Source organism: Sphaerodactylus townsendi, linkage group LG03 (genome assembly GCF_021028975.2).
Source record: "Sphaerodactylus townsendi isolate TG3544 linkage group LG03, MPM_Stown_v2.3, whole genome shotgun sequence".
Classification (NCBI taxonomy): Eukaryota; Metazoa; Chordata; class Lepidosauria; order Squamata; family Sphaerodactylidae; genus Sphaerodactylus; species Sphaerodactylus townsendi.
In genome coordinates this window covers 24080795-24103734 of record NC_059427.1, presented here as the reverse complement: position 1 = coordinate 24103734, position 22940 = coordinate 24080795, and the positions used below count along the sequence as shown (strand labels likewise).

Sequence of the window (22940 nt, the reverse complement as noted above, 5' to 3'; positions counted from 1 at the left end):
TGAGAGGCCTTTGCCATAAATCTCCAATTTTTGGTTTCATCAGATTACATTTATGAGAAGGACTACCTTACATCACTATTTGAATTTACTATTAGGGCTGGAGATTCGGATGAAACAAATACCAGATTCAGCCCGAATCTGGGCAAATTCAGGCAAAAAAATTGTCCAAATGGGTTCTGCCCAAATATGAACAAATCTGAATGCAAGGTATTCGGGCTTTTGGGGGGGAATTTTTTGGTGTTTTCTCTTTGTGTTCGGCCACTCAACCAATTACAAATCCATCCAATAGCAGCATTGTCTAGTCCACATCTTTCCAGCTTACTTGCAAGAATACCATGGGACACCTTACTAAGGCCTTACTAAAATCAAGGTATGCTATGTCCACAGCATTCCCTTCATCTACCAAGTTTGTCACTCTTATCAAAAAAAAGGTAAGATTAGTCTGGCATGACTTGTTTTTGAGAAACTCATGTTGATTTTCAGTGGTCACAATAGTCTCTTCCAAGTGCTTACAGACTGTCTCCATAATGATCTGCTCTAGAATCTTTCCTGGTAGTGATGTCAGGCTGACGGGGGGGGGGGTAGCTGTTTGAATCCTCTTTTCCCCCTTTTTTCCCCCCTGGTTGGTGCCCAAATAAGGTTTACATCAATTAGTTAGTCTTCTTGGTGCCACAAACTGAATTGTGGAATTCCAGGATGAGTTCTGCAGATTTCTGTGGCCTGTCCATGGTTATGAAGTGTCCACATTTGTCCAACATGTTCACCTGGCAGTGAGGAATAACTTTGGCTAAAATGTCTGCTCCAGAGGGATCAAATATCTGAAAAACAACAGAATTTAAACAGTGTAAGCTGAGAAGATACTGAAAAACAGAAGAATGCAAGCTTCATGATGGAAGTACAGTTGAATTAGAATTTGAATGACCCAAAACTTTTCTTCCCTACCATCCAATAATCTTCCAGTAATCTAATTACTTATTTAAAAGTAACAGCTATCTTGCTAGGAATGAGTTCCGCAGGTTTACCTTCTGTTTTAGCTTTCTACCATCTCATTTGCAGGGCAAATGTGATTTCTATTTATAAGTTCGGGCTAAGATAGAATTTGGTTGTCAACTCTTGTGTTGGGAAATTCTTGGGGATTTGGTGGTGGAATGTAAGGAAAGCAGGATTCAGGGAAGGGTGCAAGCCTAACTGGATCTAATGCCATAGTGTCCACCCTCCAAAGAAGCCAGCTTTCTCCATGGGAACTATCTCTGTAGTCTGGAAAACAATTGCAACTGGGGAGAGACATCACCAGGAGGTAGGCAACCCAGGGTAAAAGAAAGACCTCCTCCTAGCAGTAGGAGAGGGTTTGGCCAGTGATAGGGTATATAGATGAGTTGACTGGAAGGACTTGGGTCTTGTCTGTTCTACAAAGTTTGATCAATTTTACACTAATATATCCCATGAATGCCCATTCACAATGGTGGAAATTGTATTTTGAGGTTGACGGCAGGGAGCCAAAGTTCCCAGGATTCTCTTGGACCTAGGAAATATTTTAAACTTTCTGGATGCCCCTGACATGTCCCTCTCCACATGTACCACAAATATGGAGCTGCCTTATACCAAGTCAGAACATTGGCTCATCTAGATTAGTACAGTCGACTGTAACTGGCAGAAGGTCCTCATATCTGCTACTTATACATGGTGATGGTGGGAAGTGCCAACATGTCACAGCCAATTTATGGTGGCTCTTTATGGGGTTTTCAAGGGAAGAGATGTTCACATGTGGTTTGCCACTGCCTGCCTCTGCATAGCAACCCTGGGCTTCCTTGGGGTTCTCCCATCCACATATAAACAGAGCCAACCCTGCTTAACTACCAAGATCTTCTATGATCAGGCTAGCCTGGGCCATCCATGTCAGGGCACCTGCTACTTAAGGTCCTTGAAATAGAGATGACATTATTTGAACCTGGACCTTTTGCACACACTCCAGGAGCTCTGCCCCTGGTTCCACCTGCCATAGGGCTAAAGCATATGAGTGGGGCTACTTTCATAGTATGATCTTCTGTCTTTCCCCTAGGATGTACTGGTGTTCCTTCCTGGACGACATAATGAGTTGTTCAATGAGAGTCACGGCTGGAAGAGTTTCAGGAGGTCTTAAATCAAGTTTCAAGAGATGATGTAGTTCTGGACTCAGTAGGAAAAATGGTCAGCAATTTTCAAGGTGCTTTTTGCTATTTCAGTTATTTGGAGGCTGTTGTGATGCTCCTCCCCTCATTGCCTCCTTATCTAATACAGTTTTTCTTTCTACATTTTTGTACCTTCCTGTAGAGCTCATCGTGTTGCATATACCAGACCTAAGATCTCTAGATGGGGTGCAGCATAAATCAGATATCCGGGGCTGCATCTACATCATTGGATATCTTGCTGGCATTGTACTATAGCTATCATTAGGATTTGGATTTTCCTACATGGACAATATAGTGTATTCATGGTCAGTGACTGCTACTGTGAAATAAGGGTTAGTTGTGTGTGCATGTAGGCTGAAATTATTTTAAGTCGTAAATGTGGTCAGTGTTGTGCTTGTTCTCAGCTTGTAAGCGTTATTCTACAATGTTTTCCCTCAAAGAAAATTTACTCTGTCCTTCAATATCCACATCACCCATTCTGTTAGACCAGATCAAAATGTTGGCAATTTGGTGCCTTAAATTTCAGATTCAAGATGAGCATAAGTGATATCAAAAACGTTTACCATTTGAACTTAAATATTATGCATATGAGGCTCAGTGCCTAGGATCTGTAAAAGTAATTGTATCTATTAGTAATTATGAGTGCCCACAATCGCAGGTTTTTGGTTGAGTGAGATGCAAAGGCGTAGCTAGGGAAAATGAAGCCCTGGGCAAAATCTGAGTTTTGTACACACACCCCACACACATATGGGCAGCGTCCCTCCCCCACCGCAACCAAACAACATTTTTTGCACCAGGTCATCTCAAAGTCACCATCACATTATAGAACATGCCCCAACACACAAATCTGAAAACACCCAGGGCTCTCTAGTTTAAACAACATTGAAAGTGATGCTGTTTTTTTGAAGTGGGGGGGAATCCATCCTGAAACAGCATCACTTTTAATGTTGTTTAAACTAGAGAGCCCAGATTCTCCTTTTAAATCCACCTTAAAGGGAGACTCTGGGCTCCCTAGTTTAAACAACATTGAAAGTGATACTGTTTCAGGGTATATTCCCCACCCCTACCCCCAATCAGCATCATTTTCAATGTTGGTTATTGTGGATTTCTAGGCTGCATGGCTGTGGTCTGGTAGATCTTGTTCCTAATGTTTCACCTGCATCTGTGGCTGGTATCTTCAGAGGTGTATCACAGAGAGAAATCTGTTATACACTGTGTCTAGACTTCTCTTATAACATACTTCTCTCTGTGATACACCTCTGAAAATGCCAGCCACAGATGCACGTGAAACGTTAGGAACACAATCTACCAGACCATGGCCACACAGCCTGTAAAACCCACAACAACCAGTTGAATCTAGTTGTGAAAGCCTTCAACAATACTTTCTATGTTTTTTTAAAATCCTATGTTTTTTCTATGTTTTTTTAAATCCAAAAGGGGTGGATTTAAAGAGAGAGCCTGGGGAAAATTTGAGGGTGCCTGTCAAGGGAGCAATGTTTAAGCTAATAGTACCAAAATTTTAGGCTATCTTCAGGTGACTCTCCTGATGAAACCACCCAGGTTTAGTGAAGTTTGGTTCAGGGGGTCCAAAGTTATGGGCCCCATCTACCATTAGCTTCCATTGGAAACAATGGGTGATGGGGCACCCCTTTTGGGGGTCCATAACTTTGGACCCCCTGAACCAACCTTCACCAAACCTGGGTGGTATCAGCAGGAGACTATCCTTATGATACCAGCTAAGTTTAGTGAAGTTTGATTCAGGGGGTCCAAAGTTATGTACCCTCAAAATGGTAGCCCCATCTATTATTAGCTCCTATTGGAAACAATGGAGAATGGGGTCACCCCCTTTGGGGGTCCATAAGTTTGGACCCCCTGAACCAAACTTCACCAAACTTGGCTGGTATCATCAGGAGAATCACCTGACGATAGCCTGAAATGTTGTTGCTGTTAGCCCAGTGGTGGCAAACCTATGGCACAGGTGCCAGAGGTGGCACTCAGAGCCCTTTCTATGGGCACACATGCACAGAGTTCATCATGTGGGGGGTGGAAAATCACCCCCCCACACACACACACACACATCTAGGCTGGCCTGGGCACAATCCTTTACCTGGGAATAAGCTCGGTTGCTGGCAATGGGGCTTGCTTCTGAGTAAACCCTCCTAGGGTCATGATTCACCCATTCGAAGCAATGCATGGTTGCTTCACCAAGCTTACTCCTGAGTAACACATGCCTCAGAGCCAAACATTTTTCTAAACTAAAACCTCAGTATTCAGGTTAAATTGCCGTGTTGGCACTTTGCGATAAATTAGTGGGTTTTGGGTTGCAATTTGGGCACTTGGTCTCAAAAAGGTTTGCCATCACTGTGCTAGCCTAAAAACTGCACCCCCTGCAGGCCAAAAATGGAAAAAAACACACATTGAAAAAGCCACAAACAAACCTGTAATTTTTGCACCCACCACAAGGGGGTGCCCGGGGCACTTGTCCCCGGATGTCCCCATGGTAGCTACGCCTCTGGTGAGATGTATAATTCATCAGGCTTGTGGATTCCCATCCCGACTGTTTTCTTCATTGGATCCTACAGAGGATTAGTTCTACACCCATGCTACTAATCAGGAATGATGGCCAAGACCAGGAACTTGGGTGTTTAACGCAGCAGCCTCACATTTTTAGTTCCCTAGATCTACCGCCTGTTGGAAATGAAAGACCACCAAAACCAGCTCCTTGGCATTCATGGATGATTCTCTCGCTCAGTTGCCCTACCTTATCATGTTCTCCCCAGATGATCTCAGTTGGAGCCTTGATCTCGCTTGCATTGTCTTCAACACAGTACCTGGACTTCAGACTAGTGAGATCTATGAAGTCTTTTCCAAGAAAGAATCAGAGTTAGGGCTGTCACCACTTTTATGGATGTACATCTTCAGAAATACTCAGATGGGTCACCAATAAGATGTTTATTTTGCCAGCTAGCAGAATATGGAGGCAGTGGTCAGGAAACACAAAAGCCCATCAGCAGCTGGTTTCTGTCCAGGTGTGCATGAACCCCTGCTGACCGTGCCTTGAACCAAATTGTGCTGCAGGCTGACCACCAATGGATATTCATTCTGTGATTATCTCTGCTGGGGTGCATTAATGGGATCACCTTGCTCCTTTACATTCACATGCCCTAGTTTGAACATCCTGGCCATTCCACTCTGCACAGCACTCCAGGAAACGTCAAGGCTGCACAGGGAAGAAGAGCACAAGGGATAGGCCTCCACCAAAATACTTAACCACCCCTCTCCTTGCCTCAATTTTGCCCCACTGATACTGGGAAGGCTGGGCCAAAGCTACAACTCCAACAACATTGAAGAAGAAGAAGAGTTTGGATTTATATCCCCCCTTTCTCTCCTGCAGGAGACTCAAAGGGGCTGACAATCTCCTTGCCCTTCCCCCCTCACAACAAACACCCTGTGAGGTGGGTGGGGCTGAGAGAGCTCTGAAAAGCTGTGACTAGCCCAAGGTCACCCAGCTGGCGTGTGTGGGAGTGCAGAGGCTAATCTGAATTCCCCAGATAAGCCTCCACAGCTCAGGTGGCAGAGCTGGGAATCAAACCCGGTTCCTCCAGATTAGATACACGAGCTCTTAACCTCCTACGCCACTGCTACTCCTTGAGAAGTTTACTTAGATGTGTATAATACTTGGGTTTGTCAGAAAGCATCAGTGAGAAATCCAGACACTAAAGCTGAGGATTATTTGTAGAGTCCCATCTGACTGTCTCTGTACCTGAAGACTTGTATGTATCTTGCAATCGTTAGAAACTCTTGCCTTTGTTTTATCTTGGGCTGAGTGGTCTAACTATTTAATGAGGCATGTGCAGGGTTTCTCACTCTGGGGATTCTCGCTCTGTTGTAAAGGCAGGAAATGAAGGCTGAATCTGTAACCTTTGGTTTCTCTGCACGCACAAGCCCTTCTGGGCATGGGTTGAAGCAGTGGCTGGTTGTCACTGCCTGTTCGAGAGTGGTTTGTGAAATGGCTAAAGTAGCTAGTATTCCCACTATTTCACTTACTTTTCATGTAGAATGACTTTTTTGGTCTATCATCAAGAATATATCCCTTTAGGATCTGAGGAGGGGGGAAAAAGGTGCGTCAGCGCAGCAGGAAATGAAAAGTTTCTGTCAGGCAGCAAGATGTCTCTTCCTGAAAACAGCATGTGGCGAGATAGGAAAAACCTTCTGATATGTAACAGCCAGTTAAGGTACATCTTGCACATAGGGGCAAAAAATCCAAACTTCACATACACGCTACAGGGGTCAGTGCTATCAGTCACAGACCAGGAAGGGGATTTGGGCGTCTTAGTTGATAGTTCCATGGGAATGTCAACTCAATGCATGGCAGCTGTGAAAAAGGCAAACTCTATGCTGGGGATCATTAGAAAATTGATTGATAATAAAACTGCAAAGATTGTCATGCCCTTATATAAAGCAGTGGATGCTGACCGCGACTTAAGGAGTACTTGTGTCCAGTTCTGAGTCGCCGCATCCTCAAAAAAGGATATTGAGGAGGATAGAAAAGTGCGTAGAGAAGGGCAACTTAAGGATGAGTTGAGGGGACTGGAGCACCTTCCCTATGGAGGAGAGGCTGCAGCCGCTTTGGGACTCCTTTTAATGATTTGGCGAGGAGGGGCGGCTTGAGGGGGATATGGATTGGAAAGCTCCGGGCTACGCTAAAATTATGCATGGGAGTAGATAATGTTGACAGAGAGACATTTTTCTCTCTTTCTCACATGCATACTAGAACCAGGGGGCATTCATTGAAAATGCTGGGGAAGAATTAGGACTAATAAAAGGAAACACTTCTTCACGCAACGTGTGATTGGTGTTTGGAATATGCTGCCACAGGAGGTGGTGATGGCCACAAACCATTATAGCTTTAAAAGGGGCTTGGACAGATTTATGGAGGAGAAGTCGATTTATGGCTACCAATCTTGATCCTCTTTGATCTGAGATTGCAAATGCCTTAACAGACCAGGTGATCGGGAGCAACAGCCGCAGAAGGCCATTGCGTTCACATCCTACATGTGAGCTCCCAAAGGCACCTGGTGGGCCACTGCGAGTAGCAGAGAGCTGGACTAGATGGACTTTGGTCTGATCCAGCTGGCTTGTTCTTATGTTCTTATGTTCTTATGTTCTTACTAGTCCAGGGGTAGGGAACACTCAAAAAGCCATTTGGACCCGTTTTCCACCAGAAAAGAAAACACTTGGAGCCACAAATAATTTTTGACATTTAAAATAAAGATAACACTATATATATAGGGGGTTTTTCTACCTTTTACTCCGCTCATTCTGAGAAGCGCATGGATGCGCCCACCCTGCTGCCTGCAGGGTGCAAGGGATGGCTTTGCCGTTCGGCCTTGCTCAGCCCTCGGGAAAGTTACCGCCCCACCCAACGGGCGGGTGAAAGGGGAAGCTCACGGCACGCCCAGCTGGACCGCGTAATAAGCAGTTATGCGCCCGCCCTGCTGCCTGCAGGGCGGGCAAGGATGGGGCCGGCGGCTCGGCTCGTGGAGCAACAGTGCAAGGGCAGAAGAGCCACAGGTTCCCTACCCCTGTACTAGTCCAAGCGACAATTCTTATCAATTATAGTTTGAGACCCTTTGAGGCTGTGGCGGAACGGGCTTGTTTTGCCTGGCAGGCCTTATTCTGCTTCCAAGCCTCTCCCAAGGATTGCCAACGTTTCCTGGGAAGGGCTAGCTTTCTCTCTGGGTAAACTGCTGCCACCACCTGACCGTTTGAGGAACTGCCCACTGGGGAAGATCAGGATTCCTCAATTTCCTTGCCTACCATGAGGCCTCGCCTCAGTTTCCCTTGGTTCCCCTCTCCTGGATTCCACAGGGCAGATTGGAGGCCCCGGAGGAAAAGCTGCCAGCCTTCCTCCCCCCTCCTATTTAGATAGCGCATTAAAGACAGTGGGGCATTTGTGGTACAGAGAACTGTTCTCCACATCTAAGGTTTAAAAAGCATTTATTAAAAACATGGTTACAAGTATATTTTAGCACTGCACCAGATTGAGCAAGGGTTTCCAAAACAAAGGAGATGTAAACGCAAAGCCCCTGTCCCTCTCGCTAATCATGCCCTAGCAGTTGTTGAAAAAAGGGTAGGCCTTTAAAGCTTAGAAGGTTGCAATTCTTGAAGAGTTCTCATTACCTGGCAGGCTGAGTGAGCTCCCTGGATGAGAACATAGTTCCAAAATGGCTGCTCCCTTCACAGCCCCGTCTGCTGCCTTGAATGGCCCAGCGGAAAAAGAAAGAGAAGAGACCTCGCCCCTTTCTTCCCAGAATTTTATCAGATCCCAGATCCCCCCCCTCTTTTGACCTGGCCAGGCTGGGTCAAGATATCTTTTCCCCAGTGGTGGGATCCAAAAATTTTAGTAACAGGTTCCCATGGTGGTGGGATTCAAACTGTGGCGTAGCGCCAATGGGGCTGGGCAGGGCACGACGGGGGTGTGGCCGGGCATTCCGGGGGCGTGGCATTACTGGGTGGGGCTGTGGCAAGGATGCAGCCGCTGCGCCGGTCCTTGGGTGGGAAACGAATGCACGGAGGCGCAGGCTGCCACGCACGCCGGTGCACCTCCTGCTAGACAGCTTCAAGTTCTGCGCGCTACTGCTGAGAGGAGGGGCGTAACTAAGGCAAAAATCACGTGGCAAAATCACCAATTAGTAACCTCTCGGCACACACAAATAATTAGTAACCTACTCTCGGGAACCTGTGAGAACCTGCTGGATCCCACCTCTGCTTTTCCCCCTAGGTCAGGCAGCTCTTCCTGATGTATCTCTGGCCTCTTTTAAGTCATCCAAATCTATGATACCTGATTGGAGAAGGGGAGGAAAAAAGGGAGGGAAGGAGCCACTTCTCCACAGCGGCAATAGAATCGATTCTTGACCAACAGAAAATGAACTGGAATGACTGTTAAAGATCTGAGTGCATTTTCTAGGGGCTAGGGTTTTGGAAGGGGTGTATAGGTCTGAGTTGGAGGACAAAGTTTGCAAGATACTCCCCAACAGTTTATTAGTCCATGTTCACTCTCAGATTTAAGACAGTGCCTTTGCCGCCCACACCAGCAAAATATGAACAGAGGAGTGACAGACAGATGTGCAAAGCTGTGGAACTTTAAACTGAAAAACTGGACCAGAGCATGGCAACCTTCGACATGGCCCTTCTTTACCTTCAACTGTGATAAGCTTGGGTGATATAGGCCAAGTTTCAGCAGTTCTTCTACCAGCCTCTCGGTCGAAGCATAGAAATGACTGCTTCCCACACTGATAGACTTCTCTAGCTGCCTGAAGTGCTTGACCAATTCATAACCTCCTTCATACCGGAGACCTACGAATTGGGAGACAATGCATAGATTGTTGGACAGAAATTAGTGACAAATTCTTCCTTAAAAATGGGATTTAGATCAGTTGTGAGAAGATGGTTTGTTATGAAGATAACGGCAGTTAATGATTTGGGGGAGGGCATGAGGGAAGTAACAGCAAAGACTGATTCTTGGAGGAGGAGGCAGGGAGGAGGAAGAGAAGGGTAGCCAAAAGCTGTGGGGATGGGTTGAGGGAGACAACTGAAAGATGCAGATTTAGAGGCTGTCCAAGAAATTTTCAGACTATGAAATTTGCCATTGTTCTCTTTATAGCCCTAAATAAAGGGAGTTATGAGATGATAAAAACCTGATGAATGCTTAGGCCCTGCGACCAATACATGAGTTGAGACTGGGCCTGCCATGAGACCTCTCAGGGGCTTTCCCCACTGACAGAGTTGAACTGGTTTCTACCTAGGTTCGCTTTAGTGAATCCCCACTGCCACCGAGCTCAACATTGTTTTGTCTCAGTTCCCCCCCTCCCCCCCAGAACTGCGACATCCTTGTCGCAGTTATGAACTTCACTTTTCTGCCGGAACAAGGTTGATACCGCTTCAAAGTGGGGAAGCATCGAAACAACACCTCATCCGTTCAGCCAATCATGAGCCGCTTTTGTGGCATGAGCAGAACGGGAGAGTCATGGCGGGTAGAAAGCGCATGTAACTGTAAACTGTAAAAACTGTAAAAAAAACGCTCCCGTTTCCCGCCATAACACAAGCGCCAATCACAATCGAGGAGCGAAACAGGCACCAAGATGATCCCGCCCACTTAGCTCGGTTCCAGGGGGCCAACTCAGTTGCTGTGGGGACAGCCTGGAATCGCCCTCCACTGGAGGGAACCGAGTCGACCTTAGCTCCCTTCTGTAGTGGGGAAAGCCCCTCAGTCAGTCAGTTATGTGCTTCTGTGGTCCCCCTTGGAACTCTATTTCAGCCTGGAAGGATTCTTTATGACTGAGGCATTATGAGGTTTTGCCCTAGCAGATTCTTAATTAGGGAATGAATCTGCATTTTTGATAGATATTTTTGATAAAGACACATTTTGCCCTAGTTAAAAACAATTAGTAATTTGATTTTAGATTTTTTTTTCTCTTTAAGAATTGGGCATGATTGGCACATTGTATTATACTTTCTAAGAGGAAATTACTTTGTGTGGAAGACATGGGTACCAATCTAAATGACTCTTCAGTAAGTTTCTTTTTCAGAAATTGCATGTATAGATAATTATTTATGAATATTTAATGTATTATACCAAATTGGCTAATTATTAATCTCCTTTTCCCTTTTTTGATTTGTATAGACCATTTGTTTCAGTCATTAAAAAAAGCTTTATAGCTGTTATTTATAGTCTGGAAGCCTGACACTACATTATTGTATTAATTTTGACCATTGAGGAAGATCATTAGACTGAAATGGGTTCATTCAGGTCAAAAAAAGTATCCTATTGGACCCTTCTGTGTATTCTAAGTCGAATGTATGGTGGGCCTTTTACATGGGTCGATAATTTTAATATGTCATAAATAAATGTCATAATATGTCATAAATAAGTATGTGGTTTTGATCGTTAGAAGTTGTACTTTTAGTGGGCCTTTAAACTGTTTCTTTAAACCGTTTCTTGACCTTCTAGGTACTTAATTGTAGTTTTGTATGGTTAAGTTGGTTCTCTTCTTTTGTTTGTTCAGGGAATTGAATTACCAGGGAAGAACCTGCAAGTACATGTGAATTATGAGGACATGGATAGGAGGTGAAATGCAATGAGTTAGAAAGGCCCTTGTTGTAACTATCCATTCGCCTATTTACATACATTGATTTTTTTTTTTACATTATTCAGTAACTTGTCAGATACCCTAAAAAAGAATTCAGACACTTACCACCTGGGCTAAGGAGGGACAAACAGTGGACATGGGATGGATAAAGAGCGGCATAAGCCCCGGCAATCATTCCGCCCACAGAGAAACCAATCAGATGGAAGGGATTTTTGTCCAGACCAATGCATTCAACAAACTGTGAAAGAAGCAAGAATGAAGAGCTAAATACTGCTTTGGGCTATTTTCAAGAAAGATTCTTGCTTCGGTTTCTGGATAATGTAGGCATGCAGCATGCAAGGGGACCCTTGACTATGACAGCTCCATAGGCCAAACCTGCCCCAGTCATTGCAACCAATGTAATGCTCCTTATTTCCTTCGTGGTGGTGAAGAACCTGATGAACCTGATGCTACGTGGGAGAAGATATTGTGGTCTGAGCCATGTCAGGAAATTGGAGGGTGCTTTTTTTTAAGAGGGGCATGCCAGAAGCTTCACTGTAATATAAAATTAAATAAATAAATAAATAATAGCATCCTATCTTTCATTTTAAAAAAAAAAAATTATTTATGCCCCGCCCTAGCTCCACAGCTGTTTGGGCTGTCTTAGTGACCTGGTCATCCAGCGATAAGCTGGAGTCCAAGGTCAAACCCAGACTCTTGACTAATGCAGGCAGTTTCAAAGCCGCATCATCCATCAAGTCCAACCCCCTGCAATGCAGGAACACACAATCAAAGCACTCCTGAAAGATAGCCATCCAGCCTCTCTTTAAAAACCTCCAAAGAGGCCCCAGCACACTCCAAGGTAGTGCATTCCACTGTCGAACAGGCCTTCCTGTCAGGAAGTTTTTCCTGATGTTTATGTGGAATCTCTTTTCCTTCACCTTGAACACATTATTCCTAGTCCTGGTCTCTGGAGCAGAAAAACAAGCTTGCTCCCTCACCAACATGACATCCCTTCAAATATCTAAACATGGCTATCGTGTCACCTCTAAACCTTCTGTTCACCAAACTAAACATACCCAGCTCCCTAAGTCTCTCTTCATAGGGCATGGATTCCAGACCTTTTACCATTTTGATTGCCCTCCTCTGAACTATACACAATATTCCAGGTGAGGTCTAACCAATGCAGTATAGAGAGGTACAATTACATCCCTCAATCTTGACACTATGCTCCTATTGATACAGACCAGAATTGCATTGGCTTTCTTGGCCACCGCATCACATGCTGACTCATGTTCAGTTTGTGGTCTACTAAGACTCCCAGATCCCTTTTGCATGCAGTGTTGTCAAGTGAGGTGTCACCCATCCTATATCTGTGCATTTCATTTTTTCTACCTAAGATGAGTTCCTCACTGGCGATTAATCCTGGGATAGTCACCTGAAATATCCAAATTCCCTCAAGATCTCCTCACAGCTGAACCATGGAACACAGATCAGTCCCATTTCTGTCGCCCGCCCGCCCACCCACCCCCCACCCCGCCCACCCCATATCACGGGATTTTCCTGGACCTGCTTGTATGTGCACCTTTTTGAAAAAAAATTTCAATGGGAGCTTACAGGAGATGGGGGCTACACATTTGAGGGTCCATAACTTTGGCCTCCATGAACCAAACTTCATCAAACCTGGGTGGTTTCATTAGGAGAGTTTCCTACTGATACCACCCAGGTTTTGTGAACCTTGGTCCAGGGAGTCCAAAGCTATGGGGGTGCCCCATCCCGCATTGTTTCCAATGAGAGCTAATAGGAGATGGGGGCTACACATTTGAGAGTCCATAACTTTGGCCCCCATGAACCAAACTTCACCAACCCTGGGTGAGATCATCAGGAGGGTTTCCTAAAGATACTCTGAAATGTTGGTGCTGCTAGCTTAACAAGTGCACCCCTGACAGCAGGCACCCCCCAAGTGGCAGGCCTAGATGTCTTCACTAGAAACATGCTGCAGTGAGGATGTTGGAACCTGGATGAAAAGGTGCCGATTCTTTTGAAACTTGGTTGTATCTAGATTAAATTTTCAGTGGGAATTCGACCTAAGTGTAGTATCTTACATTTATCTCTGTTGAAATTCAGTTTGTTTATTTTGGCCCAGCTCTCCAGGTCATTTTGAATTCTGACTCTGTCCTCTGGAGTATTAGCTACCCCTCCTATTTTGATGCCATCTGCAAATTTGATTAGCATGCCCTCTATTTCATCATCCAAGTCATTGATTAAAAAAATTGAATAGCACTGGGCCCAAGACAGAGCCTGTAGCACCCTATTAGTCACTTCTTTCCAGGATGAACCATTGATGAGAAGAAGAAGAAGAGTTTGGATTTGTATCCCCCCTTTCTCTCCTATAGGAGACTCAAAGGGGCTTACAATCTCCTTGCCCTTCCCCACTCACAACAAACACCCTGTGAGGTGCGTGGGGCTGAGAGAGCTCCAAAGCCAGGACTAGTTCAGGTTTTCCAGAGGCCTGGGTCCACACCCCATCAGTTTCGTCAGCATGGCCACCATGCCGGTAGGGCTGGATGGAATTGTAGTTCCTGAACATCTGGAGAGCCGCAGGTTCCCTACCCCTGGACTAGCCCAAGGTCACCCAGCTGGCGTGTGTAGGAGATCACAGGCTAATCTGAATTCCCCAGATACGCCTCCACAACTCAAGTGGCAGAGTTGGGAATCAAACCCGGTTCCTCCAGATAAGCGTGCACCTGCTCTTAGCCACTACGCCACTGCTGCTCCTTTGAGCACCCTTTGAGTTCGGTCAGTCAACCAATTATAAATCCATCAAATAGCAGCATTGTCTAGTCCACATTTCACTAGCTTACTTGCAAGAATATTATGTTGCACCCTGTCAAAAGCTTTACTAAAATCAAGGTATGCTACGTTCACAGCATTCCCTTCATCTACCAAACTCGTCACTCTATCAAAAAAAGAGATAAGAATAGTCTGGCATTATTATCTATCATAATTATTATGTTACTATTATAACCACTATTATCCATCTTTACTGGATTGGTGAAACCTTTGGTATTATTACTAGTTCCAGTGATTGCCTTCAAGCTAGACTGGAATGAGAGCATCTAGAGGGAGGTCTTACCTCATGAATTAGCTCAGCCTGGTCAGGTGCCCTGTAGCTATCATCCATCAAACGAGTGGTTGCCCCATGACCAGGAAGGTCAATACAAACCACATGGATGTCCTCAGGAATGTACTGTGAAAAAACACCATCAAAAATGAATCAGAATAATAGCACCAAGCCCCTTTAAATATCAAACCATGAAGAGGTTAATCTTCTTCAACACTACTGCTTATCCTATCAGGATGGAAAAAAATTAATTAAAAACAGTTTCCTCTAGCCCCTCTCTCACACAAACTTACCAGAATCAAAAGGAAGGGGAAAGGAGGGCAGGAAAAAGAAGACTACAAGATAGACCACATCTCAGAAGTTGCCCAAAACTATAGACCTGAAAGAACAGCTCCATCTTGCAGGTCCTGCAGAACTAAGCTCAAGGCCCTAATTAGGGTGTTGGGCTAAGATCTGGAAAGAACCTTCAGGAAGTGTCAGTGCTAGACATCTGCTTTACATGCTGAAGGCTCAATCCTGGTCCAGCCATTGGCATTTCCATTTAAAAATATTAGGAAGCAGAGAATGTGAAAAATCTTTCTCTACCAGAGACCCAGGAAAGCAGTCAGAATACATAATACTGAAGTTGATAGAATAATGTTGAACTCATATATTTAAATCAGACCCATTTTTGAATTCCCACTGTGCCATAAACTTGCGAGGTGACCTTGTGCCAGCCATTTTCTCTTAGCCTAACTCACAAGGTTTCTGCGGGGACAGGAAGAGAATGATGTATCCTACCTTGAGTGCTTTGGAGGAAAGACTAGGTAAAAATGGATTTAATAAACTAATAAAAAACCAACAACCTGCAATATTGCCTAAGTATTGAAACAAGCTGGCTACATTGGCCATCATCTACAGTAGCACCTGGGTAATTATAATGTCCACATAGATCAGTGAGAATGCTTTCTCTTTAATCAGCTTCTGGCAATATCTGGTAATGCTGCTTAAAACTGGAGAAAAAAATGAACAGGAGCAGCTCTGGATACCAAAGCCACATGGGTCTAAAATGAATGTTTATGCAAGATGAGACAGTACCAGCCTCCCACCAGCCTCAATGGAAGCCACATCAAGGATTCCCTGTGGTGCCTGAAACTTCAATAGGAATAGCCTAGATTACTGGTCCTCTTTCAAGTTGTGGGGCACGTTTGGATTTCTGATACATAAAGGTGGGTGTATCAAGAAAATGGCTGCCATGGGAAGCAGGGCCAACGAAAAATAATATACCTCAAGAGTATCTAACCACATGTCTTTGCTGAATAAGTACCCATGAAGCATTAGCATGGATGGCTGGGCTCCAGGTTTCCCTCGAGTGAAATAACAGAAGTTGTAGTTGTTGTGTTTGATGTGTTTCACCTTCACGCCCTGTCGCATGCGTCTAAACCTGAAGGCAAAAAAATAAAAATAAACAAGGGGTTCTGCACTGGAAGGATATTTTTCGCACCACGTACTTACAGCTAAGATGGAAATGTTTCTACATGCATGGTGCAGACACTAGATTTATATGTTTACCAATATACTAAATGAGCATAATCCCAATCCTCAAACTATAATCCATCCTCAGGATTTTTCAGAGGGGTTTAACATGTTGGAAGTGAAGGACTGTATGCTGTTTCCTGCCTCTGAGACAGAGGAGGACTTACCAGAAAGTCAGATAGCTAGAGATGGTCAAGACACTGATACCTTTCTGTGTCATGCTGACACTATCCCTTTGATGTGTAGACTGATACTCTCAGGGACTTCCTTCTTGCTTGTTCCTCCTCCTCTCCACAATTTCTTACCTCTCCATCTTGCACGATATGTGCAGAGAGATACAGACTGCATCCATCACCATCTAGCCAGATAGATTACAATAGAGAACCTATCTCTCTACTTTTCTATCCACAGGGAGTTCACTCATAAAGACTCCTCTTATTAGTTAGAAACCCTTTTTTGTGCCTCTGCTTATAATGCAAAGTTATTTTTCACCAGAGAGATCACCAATAGGTTATGGGCCCAGCTGTGCTGCCCAGTTTTCTTTTTGGCTTGATGAGGTTTTGAGCTCCCAGTGCTTTGAATTGCATGTGCTTTTGTTTTGGCAACTGTGGAGATAAGTTTGTTTCCAGAGATCCAGAGAGGTTGGCCATGGGCAATCTGAATTGCTGAGCAGCTGAGTCAGCTAAGGAGCACAGAGAGAATGACTTCTTACCTCAGAGGAAAACTCCGGCTGACCATTTTAGTTGCTGATAATTACGTGGAATGGAAAACTTGACTACATCTTGCTATCAGAGCAAGGATTATTGGAAGTTACACAGGAGGACCCTCCCCCATAAGGAACCAATGAAGCTGAGAAAGCCATGTGTAAGGCTTGGGACAAACGAGACAAAGGCACAAGTGATTATTGGTGACACAGTGACCCATATTGGTGACCCATATTTATCTACTAACATGGCGAAAGCCATATTAGAAAGGCTTGAACTAGCACATGGAAAAAGAGGATGGGCTTATAACTACACATTAAGGCGAAAAGTGTTAAATACACATTATAACACCGCCCAGAGCCCCTAGAGGATGGGGCGGTATAAAAGTTTAATAAATAAATAAATAAATAAATAAAAAAGTTCCTGTTTCCTCATGCATGTAAACATGCTCCAGGATTATTTTGTCCTGCTGAAATTGGCTGGTGACTAACATAACACCAAAGGGAAATTGGCTAGGCTGTTTTTAACTTTACCCCCAAGTTACAGTGGGATAATAGGCCAGCTAGAGAGCCGTTTGGATTTAACATTTGAACAGGCTGTTGAGGCCTTTTCGACAAAAGTTTGCAGACATCAGATCTTAGCAAGCCACTATGATGAGATGGAAAACAATTATGCTCTGAAAGCAACTTTGAAACCAAAAAGGGAGGCTTCAATAGGAAATACAAGGGGTCCCAATTTATGTAAAAAATGGACTGGCTCCATTACCAAGGGAACGCAGTCCAGAGGGAGAGGTCACATGACCATTGCCAGGGAAACCCCTGATGGCATGAACAGAATGCGGTGACCAGCCCCCATAAACCCTGAGTTCAACAGTCCAAGGTGTTTTGCTTGGCCACAAGATGGTGCACTGCCCCAAGGATCAAGCAAAGAGGTCCCATTAATATGAGAAGCACCAAAATTTGTCTATGTTCCTGCAGCCAGGAGGTGTAAACTTCATTATTAACAGTGGATCTTCAGTACATATATCAAATCGCCTTGATTTCTTTACTGAACTGTTTGATATCCCTGAGGAGACAATTTTTGTTGGCAATAACACTACGGTTAAAGCTTCAAGGAAAGGTGAAGGGAGTCTATACTGTAAGCTGCAAGATGGGTCTGCAAATGAAATCCTAGTGAAAGATGTGTTATATATCCCTAATTTTTCAAGCTCACTCCTGTCCTCATCCAAGCTAGAGAAACAAGGATATGAACTGTATATTGGTAATGAACAATGAGTTGTCACTAAGAATGGAAATGACTGTCTAATCAGTTCAGAGTGTGATGGCTTAAATAATGTGGAAGAAGAAAAGCTAATTTTATCCACAGCTGAACAGAATGAACCAGTTAAGGTGAGCCTTGCAAAGTCATGCCCACATCAGGACTGTGTACATTTATGGCATAGACATCTAGGTCACCAGAACTGTGAATCGATCCAGAATATGAAACAAAAGGGATTAATTGAAGGAATGGACTTTATACCATGTGATGTTGTTACTAACTGTGTTTCTTGTCTTCAGTCCAAAGCGTAACACTCCTTTTCCCAAGAGCAGTGAAAAGAAGAGCAGAAAACCTTTGGAACTAATTCACAGCGACATATGTGGACCACTGCCTGCAACCATAGGTAACTTTAAGTACTTTTTAACATTTACTGATGATTATTCCAGGTATGCAGTTGTCTTTTTACTAAAGGAAAAATCTGAGATGCTAGAGAAGCTGAAAGACTACATAGCCATCATGAGCAACAAGTTTCAGTGAAAACCTCAGACCTTGCACAGCGATAACAGTGGTGAATACATCATGGGTGTTACTGAGACAACAAGGAATCATGTATCAAACCACAGTGCCCTACAGCCTGGCTCAAAATGGATTCTCAGAGAGATTGAATAGGACACTTCTGGACATGGTAAGATGCTTCCTGATGCACACCTTCCACAGAAATTCTCAGGGGAATTTATCATGACAGCAACATACATACATAATAGGATGCACACTACAGCTTCTGACACAACACCATATTAACTCTGGCAAGACCACAAGCCATCCATGACACATCTCCGTGTCTTCGGATGCCATGCCTATGCATATATTCCAAAGGAGAAAAGAAACAAGCTACCAGTGAGAGCCACAAAGGTGATTGTTGTGGGCTACTCACTTAAAGTCAAAGGTTACAGAATTTTAGATCCTGACACCTACAAGATAACTGTCAGCAGAAAATGAGAGAGTTAGGTCTTCAGAGGAGGCCTATGTTGAAGCGAGCAACCCGACTGAGCACCCTGATGACTGGCTCACATACCCTCTCACCAAAGATGTCAAGGAGGAAGAGAGAGCAGATTCAGATGAAGACCTGCGTGACTCAGAGACTTCCAGTGCTACACCAGATGTGCCTGACACAGAGAAAGAAACCATGAGTGAGTTGAGACAATCAACATGCACAACCAGAGGTATTCCAGCCCCGAGATAGTCCTACTTGCAAGAATAGCGGAACAATCAGGACCTTCATCATGGAAAGAAATATCCCACCAACCACCACAAGAGGGCCAGAAGTGGAAGCAAGCTACAACTGAAGAAGTCAATGCTCTACAGAAGAATACAACCTGGACTCTTACTAAACTACCCCAAGGAAGAAAAGCCATAGGATGTAAGTGGGTCTTCAAACTCAAACATGATGCTGATGGTGAGATTCAGCGCTACAAAGCAAGACTAATAGCAAAAGGATACTCGCAAAAGTATGGAGAAGACTATGATGAAACATTTGTTCCTGTCGTCAAACATACCACAATGAGAACTCTATTAAGTGTTGCTGCAAGCAAGAGAATGCATGTTTAACATCTGGATGTGAAGACAGCATTCCTGCATGGTGAACTGGAAGAGGACATCTACATGCAACAACCTCCAGGCTTCTTGGAGAAAGCTAAAGAGGACTTTTTTTGCAAACTGCAAAAATCAATGTATGGTTTAGAACAAGCTGCCAGAGCATGGAACACAAAAATGAATGACATGTTACTTCAGGCAAGCTTCCAGAGAAGAGAAACAGATCCCTGCCTGTATGCTAAGCAGCCCAACACTACTGTTGTAGTTTCATGGACTCAGTAGGTATTGCATTGCTGTTGTGTAAGAAGTGTCCATGCTTGCATCAATGACCTCCAAGAGGATGTGACTATTCCCTGGGAATTATTTTATGTAAACAAATAAAAAAATAAACCCTATATTAGTGTTGACATATATAGAAATGTTTTTGCAGTGTCTGTGTTTCTGCTCTAACAACTGAAGAAGCTATAAGTTTCTAAAAAAGAAGCTGCTAATTTGGCCCTGAGAGTGTCAAGGCTCCTGAAATGTTTGGGTGAGAAAATTGAGCAGCTTAGACAACTGTCAGTCATTCTACCATGGCAGGGCATAGCAACCCTGACGTATTATTATTATTATTATTATTATTATTATTATTATTATTATTATTATTATTATTATTATTATTATTATTATTATTATTATTATTATTATTATTATTATTATTATTATTATTAATTCGATTTGATAAACCGAATTTTTGAAGGATTTCATAGCCCCACTGGTTTCTTGTTTTAAAAACAAATCCTGTTTTGTGTAAATCTGTCAGGTCTTGGACCAACAATCAATCAGCGGACTCTAGATACAGCATCAGTAGTCTTTATGGAGTTGGCATCGTAGACTCAGACTTTAGAAAGCCAGTTCTGGTGACCCTGGCCTTTACAGTCATATTTATTTCCCTTCATCTCTCTCCGACTCCCCATTCCCATCTTCCCAGAAAAAGTGAGAAAATGAGGTATGAAAGACTTTGTTTTCCAGAAAAGCATCCCAAGGTCAAGTGATAGTCTCCTGCCAGGTTGGCCCCACGGCCTCTGCTAGTCCCTCGGCCACCTGCAGAGCCAGGCAGGGTCAGCCTAGTTAGCAACATGTTGAAGCGCATAGAAAGAGGTTACAGAAACAAAGGACCATTAACATGTGTATGTAGGTATGCAAAGCCCAATCCCCAACAGAACTGTTCCAGATGTCTCCCCTTGGGCTATGGCAGATGCCCATCCTGACAAAATCCCATTACATCTCTCTATTCAACTATTTCACTGTTATCAATTTCACTATTATCAACATTATTGATTCTTCAAAACAGCACCTCAGACCAAGATGTCTTACAGGGGGCAATTTGTTCTTTTACCACAGCGATACTACTACTTAGCAAACCTTTTTATTTATGTTTTTATTACATTTGTAACATTTCCTATAATGAGGTCACAGCCATTTAAGTGGAATTCCAGTGTGGTCTCTCACCCAGTTATCTATGGGGGACAGACTTGCTAGTACTTATCTCTCTTGGATGGATTTCTGTGGGATTCAACATTTGGCATCAGTTACTGTTTTTTTTTTAATTAAGGGCTCTCCAAGGGAATATAGACTCACCATGTCCAGACCTTGAACGACAGTAAAAGCCACAAGTAGTACATTAGGACAAGAACAGTTCTTAAGCCAGTCAAAATGAAACCAAGAACTATGTAGAGTATCTTGATTGCAGTGAGCGCCATGGTTGCTGGTGATGTATTGCCCTCGCTGCCTGCACAACATAGCGTAAGAAGTTTTGGAAAACAGTGGGAAGAGAAGAAAAATAAGTCACGCATCAGGATAAAAAGAAAGTGGGGTGACATTTAATACCATGGGGGTTCATAAATTACAATGCTCTCTTCCACCAGAACCAGGGGTGGGCAACTATGGCCCTCCAGATGTTCGTGGACTACAATTCCCATCAGCCCCTGCCAGCATGGCCAATTGGCTATTCTGGCAGGAGCCGATGGGAATTGTAATCCACGAACATCTGGAGGGCCATAGTTGCCCACCCCTGCTAGACCAATCTTTGAGGGGGCGAGCTGTGAGAAGTAGACTGTTTTCACCATTTGGTTTAATGCTACTCAATCTGAACATTTTCTTCTCTTTTCTGTATAGCAACGTCATTGATATGATTTGATATGTTTTGTGCTTTCTCTGGTGCATCAAGGTCCAGGGTCCTGGAGGTTTGTTTCCTTTTAGAAGCTGCTAAGTAGCCTAGACTATCTTGATCTTGTCAACACTTGAAAGCTAAGTAAGGTTAGACATAGTGGGTCCTTGACTGGGAGATCACCAAGAAAGGCAAGGTATGCTCTGCAGAGAGGGCCAGAAATTATAAGTGGACAGTATTCTATAAACTTATCCAACTAAATATCAGAAAATTAGGGATAGAACAAATTTGACTGTACATGGAAGCCTATACATGAATTGTGAATTGTTTTTATCACTAGCTAAATCTGGTGGAAGACAGTGACTTGGGGGGGGGATGGTGCTCGGGGAGGCCAACTTGCTCACAAGGTCTCCTGGTAAGTGTTGTTCCCTTTAGTTGCCATCAATGGACCTCTCCTGTCTAGTTGTTCTTTCAGAGGTCCATTGATGGCAACTAAAGGGAACAACTGGGAAGGCTGCAAAAAGCAGCTGGCTGAACTCAGGTAACTGGGGGGGACCTGGGGGGTGCTGCAGGGGGGTGATGCCCAGCCACTTCTGGGAATGAGGAGGGGTGTGGCTGGGCCTCGGCACACCGAGCGCACGCCACCCGGGCAGACCAAGGCCCAACCACACCCCTCCTCCTTCCTGGAAGTGTGGGGGCGATTTTTCCAGGGGGCCTCCCACGCGACTCCCACAGGGACACTCAGGTCATTTGTCCCCAGATGACCAGTGGCAGCTACGCCTATGGTGGACGATCAAATAGACTTGAAAAGATAAGAGATGTTGCAAACATGTTCCTCTTTTCATTCAAGAAAGATTGATAGGAGAACTAAGTCATTATCTGAAATATATGCCCTGGTTTCAAACTAAGGAGGACTTTAACAAAATACAGAATGATCCATGAATTAGAAAAGCATTCCAGTTGGATGTATATATAAATCCATACTATGCTCAGGACCCTCTTCGTGTACAGCTCTTTTAAAATAATACAGCTCTGTTCTATACAAAGGCTCTTTAGAGGGGTGGGGCATGATAGTAGTTTATAAAATTAGAGGTGGGATAGAAGAAGTGAATAGAGTTTCTTCTCTCTCCCATAATACTTGAACATGGAGGCATTCAAAGAAGTTAATGGGCAGTAGATTCAGGGCAGACAAAAGGAAATGCTTAAGTAATTAAAGGTCGATTCCGCACTTGCGTTATCAACCTAAGTTCGAGCTGCATTCGACCTAAGTGCTCCGCACACCCACTGGGATCGATGTGG

At 44.0% G+C, this 22940-nt stretch overlaps 1 protein-coding gene across 1 annotated transcript; it reads right to left on the bottom strand.

Annotated features, from left to right (window-relative positions):
- Positions 1 to 650: 650 nt before the first annotated feature.
- Positions 651 to 21234, bottom strand: LOC125429546 (monoacylglycerol lipase ABHD6-like). The gene is made up of 8 exons (XM_048490747.1): positions 21113 to 21234; positions 15690 to 15846; positions 14436 to 14549; positions 11426 to 11558; positions 9370 to 9527; positions 6216 to 6270; positions 4930 to 5030; positions 651 to 818 (listed from the first exon to the last, which is right to left on the bottom strand). Exons 1-8 carry the CDS (start codon positions 21232 to 21234, stop codon positions 651 to 653), a joined length of 1008 nt encoding a protein of 335 aa, XP_048346704.1.
- Between the last annotated feature and the right edge of the window lie 1706 nt (positions 21235 to 22940).

Coding starts and splice junctions, on each gene's coding strand:
- LOC125429546 (XM_048490747.1), bottom strand. CDS start 21,234: ATGGCGCTCACTGCAATCAAGATACTCTACATAGTTCTTGGTTTCATT. Junction 9,528..11,425: donor GTCCCTCCTTAGCCCAGGTG/GTAAGTGTCTGA, acceptor CCCAATTCGTAG/GTCTCCGGTATGAAGGAGGT. Junction 819..4,929: donor TCTGGGGAGAACATGATAAG/GTAGGGCAACTG, acceptor GTTGTTTTTCAG/ATATTTGATCCCTCTGGAGC.